At 38.1% G+C, this 23,697-nt stretch overlaps 1 protein-coding gene across 1 annotated transcript in view; it reads right to left on the minus strand.

The window, feature by feature from the left end:
* Nucleotides 1-643: 643 nt before the first annotated feature.
* THEMIS (thymocyte selection associated) overlaps nt 644-23,697 on the minus strand; it is a 120,536-nt gene continuing 97,482 nt past the window's right edge. Inside the window, exons 5-6 of the mRNA XM_016204897.2 lie at nt 12,944-13,097; nt 644-811 (exon numbers count right to left, since the gene is read on the minus strand). Coding sequence (XP_016060383.2) covers nt 780-811; nt 12,944-13,097 — 186 coding nt within the window. The 3' untranslated portion in view covers nt 644-779. The remainder of the gene's footprint in view (nt 812-12,943; nt 13,098-23,697) is intronic.

The raw sequence follows: 23,697 nt of genomic DNA on the forward strand, positions 1-23,697 counted from the left end.
TAACACATTATAATACATAAATAAAATGGTTTTCCTACGATCCTAATAAACATTCACCTAAAGGATTATCTAACATATAATACATAAAATAATAAGGCATATTACCAGAACTTTGGTGCTATTACAGACATGAATTCTGGTTGCTAGGAAACAGGGAAGAAAGATACAGCAAAATCCCTGTGACTCATGATGACTTGGGCTGTTAAGCCTCCAACACACTTATTTACAGGGTACTTCCACAACAAACTAAAAATGTGAGTAAAACTGATCTTCACAGCTCCAAGTAAATCAGATAAAAAAACCTCAGTATTTTAAATCACTCTCAGAAATGATTTTTTAAAAGTTATTTTTAACAAGAATGGTATTTCCAGAAAAATGGCCAAACCACTTGTGAAAAGTAAATATTTGGTGGGTTGTCCTCTCATTTTGTACTGGTTTTACTCAGAAACTGAAATATAAAATTATTTTTCAATTGCTTAATAGTTGTTAGTGAAAATAAGAACTATAAAAAATGTGCACATTAAATAAATATGTCCTGCTAACAATGAAGCAATACATAAAGATTTTGGCACAACAGAGTACACTATGTGAATTCTATATGTAGGTGTCTTCTTTGTTTTATCTGTTAAAACTTTTAAAATTGCTTTCTTCTTTGCACTGGCCAGTCAAGTTTTTTGTGGGCACCTCTGGGAAATCGATGTTTTTCAGCTAGAAGGCTGGGCTTACTTTTCCATTGCAGCATTTATGTTCAACAGCCAAGTGGCTTCAGTCACATCTTGTTATTTTTGGTGTTTTTCATTTTTGAAGATTTCTATAAGTAAAGGAAAAATAAGAAGGGTCTATCAGAAATATGTATTGGAAATAGCCAGGAAGAAAACCATTTGCTTTCAAATACTGTTCATAGGACACTCTCATGCATATATACTTTTAAAGAAATAATTGAGGTAAAAATAAGAAGAGTAAAAAAATAAAAGTAAGAAACGTAAACTCTTCAGATACAAGGTAAGTATTTTTATCACCTAGAAGATAATACCTCAAATTTGTAAAGTGTTTTTCAGTTTACAAAGTGCTTTCTTTTGCATTTTTAGTTTATACGCATAAAAACTCTATTATATAGGTAATGTAAGGTAAAAAACAGAATTCACAGTGGAGCTGAGAGACTCGCAGCAATCACACAGCTTCCCAAAGAGCCTGAAGCGGACTGTGCTCTCCAGTGGAGCTGACTGCAGACCCACCGCTCTGGCTGTGGCACGAGGCCTGCGGAGTAGAGCCCAAGCCGAGTGGAGCTCTGACGGCTGCAGAGGAGGAAAAGGTTACCTATCAGCGTTACGCTGAAGGAAAGGCAACGCGTCTCAGGCATAAGCTGTATGATCTCAGCTTCTGATTAACATGTGCACAGATTTGACTTCAACACAACACCATATCCATACTCGAGTGACCAACGCTACATTGCGAAGAGGAAGTCTGTGTGCATTGCAAAGATGTGTACATTGCAGAGAGGAAGTCTGTGTACATTGCAAAGATGTGTACATTGCAGAGAGGAAGTCTGTGTACATTGCAAAGATGTGTACATTGCAGAGAGGAAGTCTGTGTACACTGCAAAGATGTGTACATTGCAGAGAGGAAGTCTGTGTACATTGCAAAGATGTGTACATTGCAGAGAGGAAGTCTGTGTACATTGCAAAGATGTGTACATTGCAGAGAGGAAGTCTGTGTACACTGCAAAGATGTGTACATTGCAGAGAGGAAGTCTGTGTACATTGCAAAGATGTGTACATTGCAGAGAGGAAGTCTGTGTACATTGCAAAGATGTGTACATTGCAGAGAGGAAGTCTGTGTACATTGCAAAGATGTGTACACTGCAGAGAGGAAGTCTGTGTACATTGCAAAGATGTGTACACTGCAGAGAGGAAGTCTGTGTGTGCTCAGAAAAGGCACTGCATCCTTCTGCAGTCTGGCGGGATGGGCGTGGGGGTGAAAACCCCAACAGCAGGCACCAGCACGATAGTAGAGAGGTGAAAAAAACCAGTCATCTCTGGTTCTCCCTACCCACTGAGTGATCTGGTAAATGCCGGCCACACATCCAGAGGAAGCCTCTGGGCTCTTGCCTGAGCGCTCATCAGCCCACGCCCTCCTCCCTCCTGCCTTCCCCCTTCTTCCCCCCTCCCTTCCTTCCTTTCCTTCCCCTTCATATCTTGCTTCCTTTCTTTCCTCCTTCCCTCCCTCTCTCTTCTTCCCTTTGTTTGTTTCTATTTTTTTTTTTTTTTACAACATTGGGCCCTTGATTTATTTAATTTTTGATTAAATTTATTGAGGTGACATTGGTTAACAGGATCATACAGGTTTCAAGTGTGCATTTCTATGACACATGATCTGCATATTGCACTGTGTGCCCACCACCCAAAGTCAAGTCATCGTCTGTCACCATATATTTGGCCCCTTTGTTTCTTCTTTCTCTTCTTTCCTCTCTCCCTCCCTCCCTCCCTCCCTCCCTCCCTTTCTCTCCTTCCTTCCTTCCTTCCTTCCTTCCTTCCTTCCTTCCTTCCTTCCTTCCTTCCTCCCTCCCTCCCTCCCTCCCTCCCTCCCTCCCTCCCTCCTTCCCTTCCCTTCCCTTCCCTTCCCTTCCCTTCCCTTCCCTTCCCTTCCCTTCCCTTCCCTTCCCTTCCCTTCCCTTCCCTTCCCTTCCCTTCCCTTCCCTTCCCTTCCCCCTCCCCCCTCCCCTCCCCTCCCCTCCCCTCCCCTCCCCTCCCCTCCCCTCCCCTCCCCTCCCCTCCCCTCCCCTCCCCTTCCCTTCCCTTCCCTCCCCTCCCCTCCCCTCCCGTCCCCTCCCCTCCTTCCCTCCTTCCTTCTTTCCTTCTTTCCCTCTTTTTCTGCTAGATATTATCTTAATAACCTTAAGGGAGTTATCTAACCTTTATGTGTCTCATTTCCTCATCTTTAATAAAAAGGGGGAGGTATAACAGTGCCTATTGGATATGATGCTTATGTGCCTACTGTGACAAAGATTAAATGAGTTAATAGATGTAGAGTTTTATATTTTAGAGTGAGGACTTTTATTGTCTCACCAACTGCTAATTATTTTTACATGTGTGAAATAAAAAAGCAAAATATACAGTTTTGTGACCTCTGAGGAGCTCACAGGCTAATTGGGGAAGTTTTAAGAAAGGAGATGTCAAAGCAGAAAGAACTGGAATTTCTCCACACATCATGCTAATTTCCTTAGCAGCCTGGATTTATTTTCTTCTGTCATATTTCCTCTCAGTGTTGACTTGGGCTAGGAGCTGAGAGCTGGGGCAGAGCAGGGGTAGTCAGTGGCCTGATGAGAGAAGCTGCCTGGATTCCATGCTCTCCTTGATTTCATTCCCTCTCCTCATCATCCACTATCCCCAACTGCTGCCTGGAGATATTTTGGTCTTCCTTACATAACAAGCAGCAATAAATCTACACACTGTAGTATATACATTATAGCTGAAAGAACACTGGGTTTTTAGGCAGTATGCCTAGATTTTATTCCCACTTCTATCGCCTATTATTTTTGTGATTTCATTTGTAAGAAGGGATAACAACAGTATTTCTCCCTCATAGTGCTGCTTTTCTTGGGGGGAATGGAGGTTGAGGGCAAATGAAACGGATATACTGTGGTATAGAAAACAGAACCAGAAGCCCTAAGTATGATTCCGTACTCTAAAACTTACTGGCTGTGTGTCTTGAGGAATCTCTAAATTCCATTACTTTATCAATGAATGAATTTTGATAGTAATAAATGAATCATAGAGTTGAAGAAATAACAAATGAAATAATAGACCTGCAAGTGCTATGTAAAATGTAAAGTGCTACAGAAATATTACTTGCTATTACCTTCTCATATTCACATAAAACTATTATAAGCCCATAGTTTGAAAGTTCAATCTGTCATCTTGACAGTTATTAGTCTCACTCTCCCTTGTTAATAAACTGATTTAAGATAGTACATAGTTAAGCAGAAAAATGAGAGGTGAGGGAATTAGAACAATTAGGTTATCTCAATATAAAATAATAGGATTTAAACAATCTTGGTTTTGGAGGGGCCCTTCTCCGCCTGAACTAGCCCAATCTTCCACCCAGTGTAGGAATGCTCCAAGTTACATCTGTGCTCTGACCACCAGCTCAGGTTGACAGAGCAGATGTCACATTGAATCAAAACTGTGTTCTTTATTGCATTAACTTCCAAGAAATCTCAAAATGTGCAGAAACTGATTTTTCTGACAATTATTTAGGTTATAAAATTCAAATAGATTTAAAACCCTCAGTTCTTTTCTCATTCATCAACCATTCCTTTCAAAAATGTCACAAACAATATGGAGGTGATATTTCTTACATTGAATTGAATAGTCACTGATTACTTTTGAATATCCACAGTTACTTAAATGATTAAATTAAGTGAGGGATGTGGAATCATATACACTCAGTTCCTTGGAAATCAAGCCAAACACTTCATCCACCGAGGAACAGATAAAGAATGGAATTTGTCTTGTTCTTCCCTCTAAAAGCTAGTCTTCAATATTCAAAAGTGTCCTGTGATAGTCAAGATCTACATCTATGTACAAATAACCTGCTGTTCAACCAACAAAACGAAGCTTTACAGTATAAAATCAGATGACTGATTTTTTTGATGGAGAGGATTAAAGTGAAAAAATTTTTATTTTCTTTTATTTTAAAGGAATCAAGTTCAAGTATATATAAAAGTGATGTTTCCTAAAGACATAATTTGAATCAAGGTGAGTCACATTCTACTTACTTCCCCTTTGGGAATGTTGAGTGCCAGCCTCCTCAAATTGCTCAACTTGATGGTGAACAGTAAAATTTGTAGTAAGCACCTTTAAGAGGCAGCTTGATTGTGACATGTGGTTCTTCTGAAAGTTTTCAAGTGGATTTTCACCCATGAACCATTTTCATGTCTGTACTCATCGTCTATTTTCTTAGCATGTTTTATAATTAAGTTGTTGGTTAAGACTGAACCAGCTGCTTTATTCTTCTCATCTTAGTGGTTACATGGATATTGCATCATTTTTCAGAACTGGGTCGTACATTTATACTCCAAGCAACTGTTTTTGCATTGTTTGATAGGCATCATACATTACATTTCAACCACAGAATGGGAATCTGGGGTTCATTTCTTTACTCAAGAAATATTTATTGAGGGCCTACAATGAGCCATGCACTTTTTGAGAGCCTAGGGATACAGAAGACTAATAAAAAGTCTCTGCCATCATAATCCCTCACATAGGAAAGGTGACTCATAATCAAAATAAAGAAGTGTTAAATGGCATAAGGGAGATAGCAGTTCCAGTTAGGAAGATTACAAATTCAAATAAGGTGGTTACAGGAGGTATCATAAAGAAGGTAATGGCTATGGAAAGACCTAAAAGAGGCAAAGCTGAAAGTTATGTAGATTTCTGGAGAGAAGATTATGACAGAGAAACAGCCTGTGTTAGCCTTGAGGATGGAGCACCCCTAGAACTTCTAAGGAACAGTTAGGAGGCCAACGTAGCTACAGTCATGAGGAAGAAGATGAAGTAGAGTGACCACTGGAGGATTGTGAGGAAAAGAGTTCCATGATCTGACTAAGGTTTTAACACAATTACTGTGGCTGTTGTGTTGAGAATGGAGAGTATGAGGAAAGGGCAGGAGCAGATAGACTAGTTAGGAAGCCAATTCAAAAAACCAGATGAGAAACGATGACTTGCACTAGGTTGATTACAGTGATCGTGCTAAAAAAATGCTTCTATTCTAGATATTGTTTGAAAATAAAGTCAATAGGACTTGTTGAAGTAGTGGGTGTGATGAATGAGAAGAAAAGAAAGGTTGTTCACACGTCTTCTGCATTATTTTTAAAAGTGTGGTCCGGAGACCCCTGCACCATAATCGCCCAAGAAACATGTTGCAATAGATTCTTGTTCCTCCCTGACAACTTCCGAATCAGACTCCCTAGAACAGAGGTTAGCAAACTTTTACTCTAAAGGGCCAAGTAGTAAATATTTTAGGCTTTGCATCTGGCCTCCGTCAAAGCTACTGAACTCTGCTGATAGAGCATGGGCATGAAACAGCCACAGACAATATGTAAATGATGAGTATGGCTGTGTTCCAATAAAACTTCATACAGACATTTGAATTACATGTGGTTTTCACATATCAAAAATATGCATAACCCATGGACACAGACAATAGTGAGGCAAAGGCCTGGGGAGAGGGCAGGAGTGGGGAGGAGGGGGTCAATGGCAGAAAAAAAGGGGACAGCTGTAATACTTTCAACAATAAAGATAAATTAAAAATACCTAACACTGGCTAACAATTTTATTAGAAAAAATACTTTTTATTTTTTTCTAACCATTAAATATATTTTTTAAAATTCTTATTTTGTGGGCTGTACAAAAGCAGGCAATTGGACAGATTGGACCAACTGCCAGAGTTTGCTAACCTCGTTCTAGAGAGCAGATCCCAAGAATAAGTACTTTTAACATGTTCATAAGTGACTTTTTTTATGTTTAAGAACTTCGAAAAACATTAAAGTAAAATTTGAAAGTTACTGTCATCTGTTTTCCTTAGTTCATGGATCAGAATAAAGATGATCTTCTTGAATAAAATAAAAACCAGATTTGGTTTAGAAAAGTAAATAAAGATTTTTGCATAATACTCAAAAAATGGTGAGAAGAAAGGAGAAAGAAAATTAAAAATAATAAGATTAAATATTATTCATTAGGAAAATAAAGGTTCCAGGGGAGGCTCAAAAACTTATTATTTAGTAGTAACTTTCATACTTTAAAAAATGCATTTATCATTAAAAAGGATCAATTCAATGATTTGTACTTGACTCCATAAAAGTCAAAAACAGAGGTCATCATACATATCCAGTCCACTGTTCTACCCAAGTTGAGATACTGTCACTGATCTTATGAAAAATATATTTTCATATGAAAGAATGCTGCCCATCCGTAAGCTGCAGATCACACACAGCTCATCTCTGCTTGTAGCAGCCTACATTAGGTCTCAGCTGTTACGGGTTTGCACCATGACATCTCTTTTTAATTTTACTTTATCATCCAATGCTTCAGTTATTCTTTTTTTCTAGTGATACCCTCAAATCATAAAATAACATGGGGAAAATAAGTAGAAAGTTAATTCACTTAAATGAACTACTTATTAACCACAGTCATGTTACTGAAACAGTGGATCTTTCTGGCTTTAGGGTAATTGATTTTGTTTCTTTATCTAGTATTTTTCAACCTTATCTCTACTTTACTGTCATGCTATTGCTTTTCTTTGTATCAAGATTTAATTCACAAAAGTTTTATTTCTGAGACTAAATCAATGAAAAACTGACCATTTTTATTTTAGAGAAAATAATTTTAAAGAATAAACTCAAAGGCAGTTTCAAGTTCTAATAGATCTAAAACTATTAGCAAAGAGTTTTGGGATTTTAAAAAACAATTTAGTCTTGAAAAAAATAATATGTTCCTTAGCAAGCATTATGAAAGCTATAAAAGTGGTGATGAGAAGAGCAAGAAGATGAAGACAAGGTTTCAAACAGTCTATCTAAGTAATCTGTCTTAGTCTAACACTCCCAACTCCTAAGAGCTGAAAGACACATTTCTTCAAGTCTCTAACAGGTTCCTTCATAAACTAACATGATACACAGCTAATATTATGCCACAGCAATTAATATGCAGTAAGTGCTAAATAAAGGTGGTTGATTGAGCTGTGTCATAATGGTAATTTTTTAGTGTCTACTCTGTGCCAGTCTTATTATACACTTTCATGTGAGGCAAATATTTCTATCATTTTACAGATCAGGAAGTGAAATCACAAGGAAATGTGACAGTTCAGTCTTGGGTCTGCCTGGCTGCAAAGCTGCACATTTCCTCTACTCCCCACCATCTACAGATTGCTTCCCCAACGGTTAATGTCCTGCCCAGCCCCGCACTGAGGAGAGAAGGCAGTGAGAGCAGACAGAACAGACAAGACAAAAGAAGACAAAGTTTGCTTTGCCTGGAGAACTGTTTTTTCCCTTTCAATATGCTATATGGTTTTGCTTTTATAATTAACATTCTGCTGATCAGAACTCCCATTGGTGAAGGCTGAGGAGTCAGATTTTCCATGAAGAGCAAGCACTGCAGGAAATAAATTAATCTCTAGGGGAGACGAGGGGCAAGGCTGTCAGTACTCACACAGCTGCCTAAGAGGAAATGATATGTCAGGATTGTTCAAAGAATGAAATGACTGAGGGTTCTCCTTCCAACATGTTCTCAAACATTTAAACCTTCTGAGAAGAGGGAAATAGGTTGCTATAAAATGAAGAGCAATCTTGTAACATTTTACTTCAGGCTGTCAGTAGTTCCAAACTGAGATAGTATTCCCTGGAAATGTAAGGGGAATTCTACTGGTGCCATTATTTTGTTTATATTGTGAAAACACTGCACTGATGTTAAATGGAAGGGTAAAAAATACACGAGATTTTTGCATTAGCAGTTTGAAATGATCCAGTATTTTAAATAACAGGTTTCCTGGCCTTTAGAGTAAATAATTATTGTGCTTAAAATTACACACTACTCAGAATGACACTAATTGCTGAAGTGTTTCTTTATTAAAATTGAGAGACAAGACTATATATTCTATGATATCTAAAGTGCCTACCTCTTTATAGCCTACATTCAGACACTCAGTCGAAGTCTTTAATACAGAACCCTCAGTTTGTCTAATTCTCAAAATAACCCTGATACAGAACTGCCTTATGTTTTGTTTCCCATCATAGAAGTGAAATCTGAAGTTTAATATTAAGATTAACTTAAAACTCAATATGAAGACTTCTTTATTTTACTAGAGATCCATTCTTTATTTCTAGCTCCCACTTTGACCTGGGTAAGGAGTTTTTCCATGGAGCTTCTTTCCTCTCATCTGTTTAATTTACCACAATAAGTGTGGGGATCATTTCCATGTGAGTCTTACTTAGAAATGAGCTACAGTTGCATCACCCTGTGATATCAGAAGAGGCCATAGAATCAACACTTTTATTTTCTCACTACTTGACAAGTCTAACTTACGGAGGATGAGTCCTGGGTTTAGCTCAAAGACGTAGGAACAATTAGAAGAACATACTTGAAGCTTCAAAAGAAAGGAAATTTCATTAGAGGATGTAGATTAGGAGACTATAAAATGTGTTCAGTAGAGAACATTTATGTAAGGCAAAACCAAACTGGTATATTTTAAGAGATTATCCTTTCTGGCAAAGATGGCAATTTCTAGAGAGACACACAAGGAGGGGGTTGGAGGAAACAGCCTCCTGTTTAGCCAGTCAGATCACCAGAAGCAAGCCCCGCAATTAGTGAGTGACCTACATAATCATCACATCCTCATCACAGCTAGATGATACCAGATGACTGCCCTGGGCGAAGGAAGCCACCTTGCTCACCACCATGCCCCTTTCTCCTTGCTATCTGTACCCAATGACTGGCTGATGCAGGGGCTATGAAAGCCTGGCCCCTTCACCCCAACACAGCACAACTCTGAAGAGCCATGCCAGCTCCAGAGTTCCCAGTGGGACCACTGAGGTCTCTATTGTGACTTCACTATATTGTAACTCCTCCTTCTGCCCAGACCTGCTTTTGTTCCTCTGCCTTATGTGTTGTTCGTGAGAGCCCTTCCCAATAAACTTTCACAGGCCAAGTTTACCCTGGGAACTGGCATGCAACAAATTGCTTAAAGCAAACATTTGCATTTAACACAAGTCACCTACTAAGAATAGCACGAGTGAAGCCCTGTGCTCTCCCTGCTGCAGAGGTAAAGTGGGAAAAGGGTCCGTTAGGGAGTTTCAGGGCTTCCTTGTATCTGCACAATTACAGTGTTTCTTGGACACAGAAGAATCAGTGACTCATCTCCAAAAGAAGATTTCTAATCACCTCCCATGTCCATAGGATTCAGAGAGGCTATAAAATTTCCAAGAAAATACAGTTCTCAAAGGAGAAAAAGTACAGACAGAAACTCAAAGACTTAAAGAGCCACGTGAAGTGGTCAACATACCATCAGGAAGCAAAGTTTTCCTTAGCAATCAACTCATAAAGATGCTGAAGTTAATTATAAAATCTATGATTCAATTGGAGTTTATTACATACTATACCAACTTTAACCTATTTTCTCTAATGTAGTTTTTGAAAGAGCCTAAAGTGTAGCACTATTATTAACCCAATTTTACAAATAAAGAGATAGAGACATTAACAAATTGCTCGTGGTACACAGCTAGCGACTGGGACATACAAGATTTAATCCCAGCAGTCTGAGTTCAGACTCCAAAGGTTAACCACTTAATCATCCTACTTTCGGAGAACTGTTCTCTTAGTAATTTATGAACAAAACCACCTGCAGACTTAATAACAGTGTTCCTAAAATAAAACGTGGGCATCACCAAGCAACCAGAGTGAGTGAAGGACCCACAGAAGGTCATCCATGAGATCTGGTGAGTCATTTCCACCCGTGTCCTAGTGACAGGGAGACAGGGCTGACCGAGGTATGTATAGTTACTGTACTCCTGGCTGCAACAGTGTAAACTCTCGTTAACAACTGTGCATTCACAGTGAAACTTCCAGGTGTTCATATTCAACTCCAAAAAAAAGAATTCCCTTTAGTGTAATTATTATGTGCACAAAGTGGTTTCACTTCATCTAACTGAGAGAATAAGACCTGGGTGTCCAGATGGAGCAAAACCACAGAAGCAGCAACCATGTCTTAATAAGGCGGGTTTTTTGTAACATGTACAAAGACTCTAAAACTGCCAGTCTCACCCAAAGAGAGTTTAGAAAATGACTGACTTATGTCTAAGTATTAAAAAGAGGGGAGGAAAGCTCAGAATGGGTATCATTTGCCCATCTGAACTCCAAGGTGGTGACTGAAAATTCAGAGATGAGCTACCTATTCTGAGTCTGGTAAATGTTCAGTAGAGAGCCAATGAGTCCATCTATTTTAAATAAAGAAACAAATACTCTATTACATGAGATAAATGAAATTTGAAGAATTATATTTCTGCTTTACTTAACTTTTGCGTTTGTACATATGGAATTGTCATACAACTCTAGTTCACAATGGAGACAGACTCTGTAATTTATTGTAATTACAAATGGGAAAGCAAATGAAGCTACTGTTCAGGTGAGCATACTAAATAATTTCTGGGGGGAAAAAGCATGTTCAAATTACCTAACCTAAGTAAGATTTCATTTTGCTCTCTTGAATGAAGTTAGGAAGTCCTGCCTAGAACCTGTGCTTCAGTTCAAGGGCCTCTTTTTCCTCAAGCCATCGCCTGCAGGCAGTGTGTTCGAGGCAGTGCCGCCCTGGTCTGCGACATGCTCTGCACTGTTCAGTCGGGGTGCGAGGCTGGGGCCACCACGCACCAGTCCCAGGAGACGCACGCCCAGCGACAGGTCAGATAACAAGCTTTCCTACAACTGAAACAAAAGCTTTGATCTCAGGAATTGTGTTATCTGGTTCCTTTTTAGGATCCATAATCTTAGGAAAAAATAGTTTCCAATAAGTTAATAATGACTTGAGACTCAACGTACTGCAGCAATTTTCACTGCAGCATCTGTTTCTTTTATAGTCACACTTGGTTCATATTTGAAACTTGGAGGAATTGCAATATGCATGGTTTTCAAAGCCCTTTACAGAATTTCATTTTTATCACTCGAAGAGAGTCAATGAAAAGGTAATAAGAAAAGCTCTATGGGATATTTTTATAGGAGTGTCAGAAGCCAGCAAGCTAACCACATGAAAGAACACGGATTGTACAGACAGTGTTTCAGCAGAAGCACTTCAGAGACTTCATATCTAATATTTTGACTTTTACATGCCCTTGGAGGAAGAAAGAGTGCTCGCTATAAAACCAGATAAGGAGGGGGAAGAAACAAACCATATGCTTAAGAATAATTACAGTTTCATTTTTCTTACAAACTGAAATGTAAAGTTTCAAAGATGAAGTGTAATAGATATTGAGCTGCTTTGGTGTGTCTAAAGTAATTCCCTTGCTAACTCATCTCAGATTTCCACAATATGGAAGTTAGTCTGGGTGGCTTAATTGAATGCTATCAACTTTTCCACAAGTCCATTTGCTCCTGTTTTGCTTTCAGTAGAGATGAAAAATATCAGAGCACCTTCTCTGTAAACTAAGCTATCATAATTCAAGTCTGCATTAGATTACTTATCTGGCACTTCTTTAAACTGAAACATCTCAATTCTGTTAACCTCTTCTCAAGCCATTAATCCTTCTTGTTAATTCTAGCAAAAGAATTAAAAATATCATTGTCATAATAATATAAGCTGTCTTAAAATAAAGTACTGCCTTGGCCATGAAAACCACAAGTGAGAAAAATCTAATAAAAAACAATGAAGAGACCTCTCATTTGTGTGTGCTTAATACTATGCTGCACTTAAAACTATATTCCAATGAGATCTGCAGGTCAGACAGTCACTTTGACTGAATTATATATTCCAGACAAAACTAGTAGTAAGTGAAAGCTGGGGTGGGCATGCGGGGATCAATGGGGGAAAAATAAGACATTTCTAATACTGTGCTTAATACTATGCTGCACTTAAAACTATATTCCAATGAGATCTGCAGGTCAGACAGTCACTTTGACTGAATTATATATTCCAGACAAAACTAGTAGTAAGTGAAAGCTGGGGTGGGCATGCGGGGATCAATGGGGGAAAAATAAGACATTTCTAATACTTTTAACAATAAAGATAAATTTTAAAAAATGCAAAAGCGGGAATTGGGAAAAAACACACACAACTATATTCCAATGAGATCTGCAGGTCAGACAGTCACTTTGAATTATATATTCTAGACAAAACAGTAGTAAGAATTTGTATATTGTGCATTTGTCACGTAGGTGGTTGAAACCAGTATCATGTGGCTAATGACCTGTGGTTCCATCGGTGCCATCTACTACAGTTGTTCCACTCTTGCTTCTCTCTTTCTCCGGATCTGCCAAAGCATTTTGACAACCAACTGGTACTTTTAAATCCTGGCCAGCTTGATTGGTGTGCACTTTCTTGGATATATCTACATGGAGACTCTGAAATGAGACCGGCCAGAAGTGATTGATTTTACAAGTAAATTATCAGTCCAAAATAAATGCTTCCCAGAGATATGACAAGGGTGAACATTTATCATATGGCAAGTTATTTCTTATATCTGGAACAGAACATTCTATATGTCAAAGGGAGTTACAAATTATATTTTCATCAATACATTTTGGTAACCTAGGTGTGGGATTTTTGTGGCAATCTAATGGACTAGAATAAGAAGTCATCTCAGACAGAGAAAATCATCTCCAAAGGCCATTTGTATATATTGCTTTCTTCTTGTGGATCTTATAAAGTACTCTTCATTTAGAACATTTTCACTCAGTTTTTATTCCTATAGTAAATAATCCTGCATTTCTTTATATATTGCATGATTATACACTGTATAATGAAGAGATTTCACTTCTGTATTATTGTCATTCTTTATATAAAACAAATCATAACATCTGCCTAAAAATTAATCACACTGGTATCAGTATTACGCAAACTTGACAGAGCTCTTCAAGTCGATTTAAGAATAATAATTCATCATAACAATGAATTATTAAGGCACAACATCAATAAACCCCAGGATCCCCAAACTCATCACATATGAGTTGTCCTGTAGTGTTTGGTATACTGGTATACTGTATGCTTCAAAAGAATCATCAGATAGGAGCAAAAATTAAAGCCCTAAACAAGAAATTGAACTTGCAGCATTGTTTTATACCCAAATTCAGACTCGGAGTTTTTCAGTTTGAGTGTGATTACAACACACTTAAAGATTCATAAAGTCAAAATGAGCTAGTTTTGGCAATCCACATAGCCATTTTAATTCACCAAAGGATAACATAATGAACAACTTTCCTTAAGTTCCTCCTATAGGTTGCTTATAGCATTAAATTCATTAAAAGCTTCCCTGAAAGCTTGAATCAAAGGCTTTAAAGCTTGGAAAAGACCAATAAGAAAGCGAGGGTCCAGCACGATTAAATGATTCACCCAAATTAACAGAATAGATAGTGCTGAGCCTTGGGGATATGTCTCCTGACCCTTAATTCAGTGTTCCCCGTATCATTCTATGATCCATGTGTTCATATAGTCATTCAGTGTGGTGGGCTGGTTACCGTTCTGGCCCCAATTCTTTACCCTTCTCTGTATCCATGTCCTGACCATGTAATTTTTTCAGTGCCCTCACACTCTGACTTTTGACTTGTCCATATGAATTCTGCACCATATGAGGATACTGGCCCATGTAACACACACAGACACTTGGAAGATGCTTGCATAATTGGTTTTTCTCACTTACCCTTCCACTATGCCATGAGAACATGCCTAGACCAGCCTGCTGGATGCTGACCAGGACAAAGAACAGATTCAAGTCATCCCAGTTATCCAAGTTGAGACAACCATAGCCGGAGGAACTCCACAGATCTGGTCAAACCCAGCCTAGATCACCTGAAAATAACTCAGGTCAGCTGAACCCCATAGCCTCACGAACTAAATCAATGTTTGTGGATGTAGGCCCCTGAGTTTTTCTGGTGAGGAGGCAGCACTGTGTGGCAATAGCTAATGAGCACATCAACAACATTTATCTGTATTATCCCAGATACAGGCTGCAGTGTGAGAATACAAGCATAAATATCACAGTCTCAGGCTCTAAATTGTTCAAACAGAATTTCTTAAATTGTTTAAGCAGAGAATTAAAACACAGTGTGGTACATCACTTTGTAAATAATTCTCCAATTTCTTTTCTAATGACAAAGGATGGGATCCTGGTGACGCTTTCAGTGACAACTTACATCAGAGTTTGAATGTTGGTATTAACTGGAACTAAACCACTACACTTGTTTACGTTGGACTCATCCACAGCCCACAAAAACATCCATTACTCACTACGAATTTATAAATTTATTGTGAGGCCTATCTTACTACATAGCTTTGGAAAGAAGCAGACTCAACCAGCATCTAAGCACTTTCCTGGTAGTTTTGGGAAATACATGACTCTTCAGGTTATTAGCTGAGAATTAAATCTTGCTTTCTCCTTACTGAGGGGTACACCACACTAAAGGAGGGACTCTGCTTCTCGCTTTTTCATGCCAAATTCAATCGATAACATTAAGACATTGAGGGAAAATGTAAGAGGTCCATGTAAATTGTGTATTTACAATATATCCCAGACTTCAAAGGAAAAATGTTGAATTTAAGTAAAGTCCTTAAACCTGAAACCTAAAAGCTTAAGGTTTGAAAGGCCGAGAAAATGACTGATTGATTAGAATGAGTCAAGCATCACCAAGGCCTGGTGCTTCTTCATGCAAACCTCTGGCAAACTGTGCCTGTTATAGACATATCAGCACCTCAACAATTAAAACCCCCACATCGAGGCTCCTATAGTCAAGCCCCGTCAGGTTTTCCAATCTCTCTGTTTTACTATCACAGCTATGCTCCTGTTTCCTGCTCTCTAAGTAAAGAGAGGTAGATGTGTCTTAAGTTACTGAACCTGCCACAATCTCTCAAGCTTGTTTACTTAGTCAGCCTTCCCCCCAGTTCTCTGAGTCTCCAAACCAGGCCCAGATACTAATTTTCTGTTACAATAAAGCTCCCACAGTGCTCTGTTCTCCACTGCCCAGCTGGAGTCCTTTAGGTCCCTCCGTCCCTCCTTCCGTCCCTCCCTCCCTCCGCCTCTCTGTCTCCGCCCCCTTCCCCTTTTCTTACGTCTCAAATTATTCTATTGTGCCTTCAGAACTTTGCTCCACGGTTTGCAAATTGCACTATGTACTCAACTTCCTTTCAGAACGTTGTATCTTTCTTCCTAAAGTTTCATTCTCCACTGAGCACAGCATTCCTGCAAATGAAGACGGCTGCCTCTTCCTCCACAACCCAGATGCCCTCAGGGATGATCCTCTTGCCCACAGTGCTACCCACTGCATCCTTACCTCTGGAAAAAAGTCCCTGCTGCTTTGATATTTTGCCATCTGGCTATGCACCATCTCCCTTCTTGTTAGAATCATCTACCTACTAATCTCTAGTTACAATCCATCCTTCATAAAAGGACTGGATTATTGTTTTCTCTTCTAGCCCCATGATCCTGGATGATGCTCACATCTACACAAACATTACATTTTTTAAAATACCCTGACAGGATCTCCTTATTATAAATAAGCTTTTCATTTCTCCACCTTAGCTCTTCTCTCCCAGAACCACACCTGAAACCTGTCATAACCAGAATATTTTCCGCTTCCAAAATTGCTAAATGTCTTTCCCTCTCACATGATCTCCTGTCTTCAAGTTTTTTGTTTTCACTCCAGCCAAAGCTCTTACCTTCAAGACTGCCCCCCTCGCCAACCAGGACTATTCTTGGACCTCAATGGGAACTGAGATCCCCTACTTTCTCTACAGCCACCAGCCCTCTAGGCTCTTTTCCCTGCCTTCTCTACGCAGCATTCATCCTAGTTCTAAAACTAGATGTCAGACGAGACCTTTTTTATCTCTCTGCAGCATTTGACATGTCTTGTCACTTCCTTTCCTGGCTTCTGGTGTCCCTCTTACCACTCTGACCACTCATTCTTGGTTTCCATTGACTGTTAAGTGTTTCTCAAGGTTTTGTTACTGATCTAGTTTTTTTTTAAACCATCCCTAGATAACTTGCATAATTACAGGGCTTAATTTACCATCTATATATTTATGACTCAGGGGAGGGGCCAGATTTAAGAAATAAGATGAAGCAGAGATTGTATAACATGCCAAGCACTCTGGACTCCAACTCTAATGACCTCTAGTTCTACAATCCCACCATTCTCCCTTCCTGACTTAAGGCTTGGCTATTCCATTTACCTAGAGCATTATCACAAACTCTTCCTCCTTAATTTTACTAAATTTTTTAAGTTCATTCAAGTTTTCGCTCACCATGTAGACTTTAGCCAGCATCTTTGTTTGTTTTCTAGTCTCTGAGCACCTTATACTTGTATTGCAAAGCAGTTTTCACAAATACAATGAAATAACACCTGACTTAATGTTTAATGTCTATTTCTCTGGTTAAAAAAATAAACCAAATGGAATAAGGACTATGTCTGTCTTAGTCAGTGTTCTAAGTCCTTATTGCAGTGCTTTAAATATAGTAGGTATCAAATAACTATATATTAAATAAGTGGAGAAATGCTTGAATAAAATATAGACTCAAGCTTTTACAAACTTTTTCTTGATTCATTTATCAATGGCCATTACAAATTCGTATGTTCCTATGTGAAGAGTGATATCCAGTCACTCCTAACAGTAATCCTTATTATATAGTTGAAAGGCACACACCTTTTAGCTGGTTTTATTCATAGAAATACATATTGCAAGTCTTATGCTTTTAAATAAACTCATTTCTCTGGTTCAAGTTAGATTAGTCACTATATACTGAAATTATAAATCAAAGAATGGTTATGTAAGGGAAAGGGAGATCCTGAGAACTGAGTGTATATATACAGTGACCCCATATTCCTGAGGCACAAGACTGTGGCCCGACAATAATGAAAGAAATAAAACTCTCTGTCAGACACTGCTTCAAAGATGTCAAGCCTTCAACTTGTAGATGGAAATGTGGAAAATGAGGTACAGAGGAAAATGAGAAAAATAAAATGTGTGCAAAGAATAAAGAGGAAGACAGATAAATTTGAACTGGCATCATCAGGCCTTTGTGACCACTCTATAGCTGTGCTTCAAAAATAAATCCTGTTTATTTTGTGCAATTTCCACTTAACTTGTCGTTAGAAATGAGTCATTAGGATCCTGTCTGTTAATATAAAACAACTGTTAAATTATTTCTCGTGTTATTCTTGGCTTGTAGTTGGCATACTGCTTTTAGTGTGCCTGCTGAAAGCAATGATTCAATTACAAGGTTCTGAATATTTTTCCCATGAACAAAGAAAGGAACAAATAAGCGTTACCAAAAAATAAGATGTCCATGAAAAAAAAAAAGTAAAAGATTTCTTCAAATCTATCTTTCATCTCATACCTAGAGCCATGTTGTTGGGTAAACATCATCGTTTTCCAAACCATCCATTGAGATTCCCAGTGCGTGATTATATTCACTTGTGTCTCTTCTCCCCAAGGGCAGATAAAGTTTGTTTTTCCTTAAAAAGCCACACAGAGCTTGTCATGGCCCAGGGACTAAATATCACTCACATTTAAAACAACATGAAGTATCCCAGATAATGCACTTCACTTTATACTTTGTAAAAAATCACTCCCTCTCCTAAAGGACTAAAAACCCTGCCTCCTTTTCTGCTTCTATAAACAACTGCTCCTTCCCACTGCTGTGCGTACTTCTTATTTTACAAGAAAAGTAAACTCAGGTGATATTTGGGGGAAAATTTCTCAGTAACTAACTTTCTCCCTCAGAATTAAATCTGCTTAAATCAAGAACAAAAATAGTAATTCAGAGACTATGCATTAAAATAAATATTAAAATCGAATCATAAGAAATACAGGTTTGCAGGGCACATCAAAGTATCATTCCATGAGAACATGTAATCCTCTATGTAATGTTTTCTAATGTGTGTGTGCGCGCCATGTGTGTATTTTCTCTTTTGTTTGTTATACGGTTGAATCACCAGAAATAATTTATAAGATTATCAAGTAGTTTAAAAAACTCCTAATATTTTTATTGTGCATTATATGGAAGAAAATGTCTGGTTTTGTTCCTGAAGAAAATGTTTAAACAAGCAAGAATGTAAAATGAAAAATCATCTAACGTTGATCATCCATATAAACAGTCCTCTCTTTCAGATGGTTATCTGATGTTTTATACAATTATCCATCTATACTCATAAACTGTCTTTTCTGCACAGAATGTATTCTTTATACCAAATGAAAGAATATGCTCTTGTGTTTGTTCCACCCAGGCCCGAAGACAAGCTGTCATTGACATGGTTCCTGTCCATGCAGTCTCAGGTGGTTTGCAGAGAGGCTGGCCAGACCTGTGACTGGTAGGCCTTATATCAGAAGCCCATTTTCATCTCTCTCACTTCTAGAGTTTCAGATTGTGGCCCTCCCTGGTGAGACTCCTTGCTGGCATCACTTACTCTTCTCAGCCAATGCTCTTCACCTCGTGATTATGCACACCTTCTTCAGATGGGACCATCCTGGCTGGGCTATGAGCTGGCAGTTGATTGGGAGCCTTAGTGACAGTCACAGGTACATGAATGTGGCATGACATTTAGACACTCTTGGGCTCAACTGTAGTTGACAGATGGGACAATCCCTTTCTCCTCTCCCTGCTCCAAGTACCACCAGAAGTTCAGACGTTTAAAAGAGTTGAGGTTTTCTATCTGCCCTGCCCATTCCCTTGGGTAGGAGAAGAGGCAATTGGCCTATAGGAAAGAAAAATGCCTGTGTCTGCTTCCTAAGTTGTCCTGGTAAGAGACAACATCCCAATTCTTTAAAGACCTCCTCTACCTGGCGGACCTGCTGGGGCAAGACCCAAGAGAAAACATCCTTGTTGGAACTATGATTAGAGATCTTAACAAGTATTATATATCAAAGACCTTACCATGTTCTTTGGGAAAGAAATCCTTCATTTACTCTTAAGACTTTAAATCTTTACATTCAAACACGTTTCAAGAACATATTATGTGCTAAAGGAAGAGACTCACAGTACTCATATATTTCAGTTGTATCTTCCTCTGTTTTTCCTAGTGCAACTGGGAACTAGACAATTTAACATCTAGAAGTCTCACCATCCTTATTTGATGTTGATTTGACAACCCTCTTGGGAAAAATAAAATTCTAGCTCTTGGATGCAGGAAGAACTCAATATAATCACACACTTTGTTGGATCAAAACAAATTTAAGAATTTTGTTCCAGAGTACTCATGGTAGAGAAGCTCTTCACACCCTAGTCAAGCTCAATTCAATCTTCTTTTTGCTACTCTAATCTATGAATTTAGTCAAAGATGAAATGGACCCTTGAGCCAATGTTTAACCAATATATTTTTATTTTAAAATGCAGTCAGAATAGACAGCTAATCTCTAGAATTGTTATTCTTAAGAAGATAAATGAGCAGTCTGGCTGCCCTCAAAGATATTAGTGCTGTCACTCCCAGTAATGGACAAGCATGCAAAGGGGTTGCTATTTTAAAGATGTTGTAACAAGTGCATCCCCTTCAAAATACCAAGACTGGTTTACTTACAATGTTGGAATTGTGAACACTGGGATAGCTCTTTGCATATCAATTAATCTTCTTCTTTTACTTTATTTTGCTCTCCTGTAAATCTTAAAATTATTAATTCACATGGTTCTTGTTATAACTTACATAGCTCCTATTTTAATTGGGAAGTTGTAACTCTTCGTGTGAGGTAATCTGTGGCCAAAGGGGAGGAAAATTAATCTTAGTTTAAATGATAGAAATAGAAATTACAGTAGAATAAACTATATGACACATTTTCTGTTTAGATTAGCTTTTGGTGAAATTAGTTTTGAATCAGTGGACATATGAATAGCATTTGGAAAGTGTCCAGCAGAGCAACTCTTGCTGCAGATGGCAGATGGGGAATGCAGTGTACCACATAACAGTTCTGGATCTAGGAGAAGTATTCTAAATTCATTCCTTAAAAATTATATTTGAAATAATTTTAACCTTCTGGGTATTAAAACACAGCCTTTCACATGAGTCTCTGAAAGGTATCCATCTTGGCAATCTGATTGAAAACATTGCTATATTATTATTTGAGCTAGAAACAATTTTTAATAAGTATGATTCATCTCACCATTTCTTCAAGCATTCATATTATGTGAAATGGTAAATGGCATTCTTGCCACTAAAGTGTTGCTAAAATTAAAAAGCTCATGCTATTGTGAACAAGCGCCCAACATAGGCTGTTGTCCTTGAAGGCCGGCTTCCCACCTCACCTCAACATTCCTTTGAGACCCTTTCCCACAAAGGCTGCCCTTCTCCCTGCTTCCTGCACACCCACCCTATTCTCCATCCCTTTATAAAGCACTGTCTGACACCACCACCCAACACCGTCTCCAGCTTTCTACAGCATTCAGGCATGACCCTTCCATTGTCCCTGGGATCCTGCTGCAAAGAGGGCTCATAACGCTCTGTTCATCTCAGGTCCTCTGTCGTCCCTCTACCAGCTTGATAGCAGAGGCCCTTAGTGTTTACATCTAGTCGAACACTTTTTTCTATTCCTTTTTAGCCTCATGTAAGTACAGTCAGAACTTGGACCTCATTGTCCCTCAGAATTTCTCCACCATTGAGATCTTGGATTCTAAGACTTCCCTCTGTGCTCACACTTATCACTGTTCTTTCCTCTCAGTCTTCAATTCTTTTCTTCCTTTCAGCCTCTCCTTTGCCTCACTTGCTTTCCTACCCTCAGAGTCCTTAGAAACAGCTTAACAATTTTCTCACTGTGGTTATAAGATCCTCACTTTCCATTTTACCCTCTTTGCCAATCCCTAAAAATCACTTTGTTTTCTCAGCTGTCAAAATTAATTCACTGATGGTAAAATAATAACAACAACAACAACAATAATTGTTTTGTAATTGTCCCAATTTGGCTCTGACATAAACTGGTGCTGCCTGGGGACATCGGGTCCTCAATGGTGCTGTTATCGGAGGATCTCTGCTTCAGTTCCTTGTGAGCAATCCATAGAAGATCTTCCAAATCTTTTCCTCTTTGATCTAGCTCACAACTGCAACCTGGCATTCCTCAATCGTAGGAAGTTATGTAATCACTTAATTCACTGAGATTGTGACCATAGGAAATCGATTCCCACAGCTCCCTTTGTCTTTTCTTAGGAGTGCACTTCTCTCTCATTTTTCCCACAAAATGTCCCACCCTCCTCCTCCTGCTTTGCCTGTGACACTTTCCCTCCCCCTTCCCTACTGACTGACTTAATCCACTGTCCTGCCCACTCCCAGTGCAGTCTCTGCCTCTCTGCCTCTCCATTGCCGTGTTCATTTTCTGCCAAGCTTTAGGAAGAGTAATCTTTTCTTCCTGCTCATTTTCCTTTCCTCCCACTGCCTTATTATATGGGTATTTACTGCAGAGCATCTGGTTTCTATTCCTACCACTTGACTGAAAATATTTTCACCAATAACTTTCTAACCATCAGTCATAAATCCCATGGCTTTTTCTCAGACCTCATAGTTCCTGCGCTTTCTGCTGCACATCACTCTGTTAACCACCTCATCATTTTTAAAAAACAATTTTCTCCTCAGTTTCCGGTAACACTGTACCCTCATCTTTCTTCTATCTTTTAAATTGTCACTCACTCCTCTCCTTTGCTGTCTTTTTTCCTACCACCCTCTAAATCACTGATCTCTAAACTATTCTGATTGTATCTTAACAATAAAACTTTTAAGCATGAACCATAAATGTGATTCATGTATATGTACATTTACTCTACTAAGATACCATGCACATCATAAAACAAACTCCAATTAGAAACATTAAAATTAGAGTTAAAGATATTTTAAGCAAAATTTTATTTTTGATAATAATATTGAGAAAAATGGTTGAGTAGTTTTCATTACTTTTTAAATCTTGATTTAATAGTTTGTGATACAGCAATTCAATTGTTTGCTTCATGATTCAGTTGACTTATATATTGAGTTTTAATAATTGTCACCACTAAAACATGTTGCTTCACAAACACACATGGATCCAAATGAAAAAAGTACATTGCTAATTGATCTGTCATTATACAACAATGTCACCTAATTTTGCAAAGTTGTTGAAATTGGCTAGGAAATTCCTATCTTCCCTGATGTCAAACTGTTTTTAAAAATTGAACAGATTAGAATGAGTAGGTAATTAAAATTTTAACTATTGCATTTAAAACCCACTGAAATTCTTCAGAAGATTTTATGAATGGTAAGAAATTTTGTTTCCTAGTTTTTAAAGTTTGCAAGATGAGAGGTTTTATAGGTTGCACTAGATACACTGCATTTACACTTATTTTCAGCAATAAGCAGTACATAACTTTATACCTATTTCATAACAATCCATTTTCAAATTTTCTATGTAGAATTATTCTTTTATTATAATTATTTTTGCCACTTTTAATTGAAAGGCCAGCTCAAGTGTGTATGTGTGTTCCTCTAGGTAGCAGACTTCTAACAGGCACTTACTGTGAACTAGGTAGGCACATTTGAACACACCTTTTCTTGTAAAATAAATATTAATATTAATACATCTTTAATTTTTAAAAAAATGATTTGTCATAAGATAATGAGTAAATCTTTATATGGTGCAAAAGAGTGTCACAGTCACTCCCCATCTCCAAAGTGTCCTGAGGATTTTGCACATTTGTTTTACACTTTTGTTTCTGCAAATTAACCATATTCAAAACATTCTGCAGACCTTTATAAACTCCTGGCGACTATTTCTTTGCTGCAGTAACTTGCCTATAATGCTGGGAATACATTTCATATGTAGATTCATCTCTCTAAGCTTCCTTAAGGATTACTCTTAAAAATTCTAGACAATGCAGCTGCTATAGCAGTACTTGTACTTATTTAGTTTATCCATAAAGCAACGCTTTCAACTAAAGTCACTGAAGAAAAGGATAATGGCTTCTTCAATGCATTCTATTTTTTTTCATGGGTTTCATTATTGAAA

Source organism: Miniopterus natalensis, chromosome 5, assembly GCF_054644295.1.
Source record: "Miniopterus natalensis isolate mMinNat1 chromosome 5, mMinNat1.hap1, whole genome shotgun sequence".
Lineage (NCBI taxonomy): Eukaryota > Metazoa > Chordata > Mammalia > Chiroptera > Miniopteridae > Miniopterus > Miniopterus natalensis.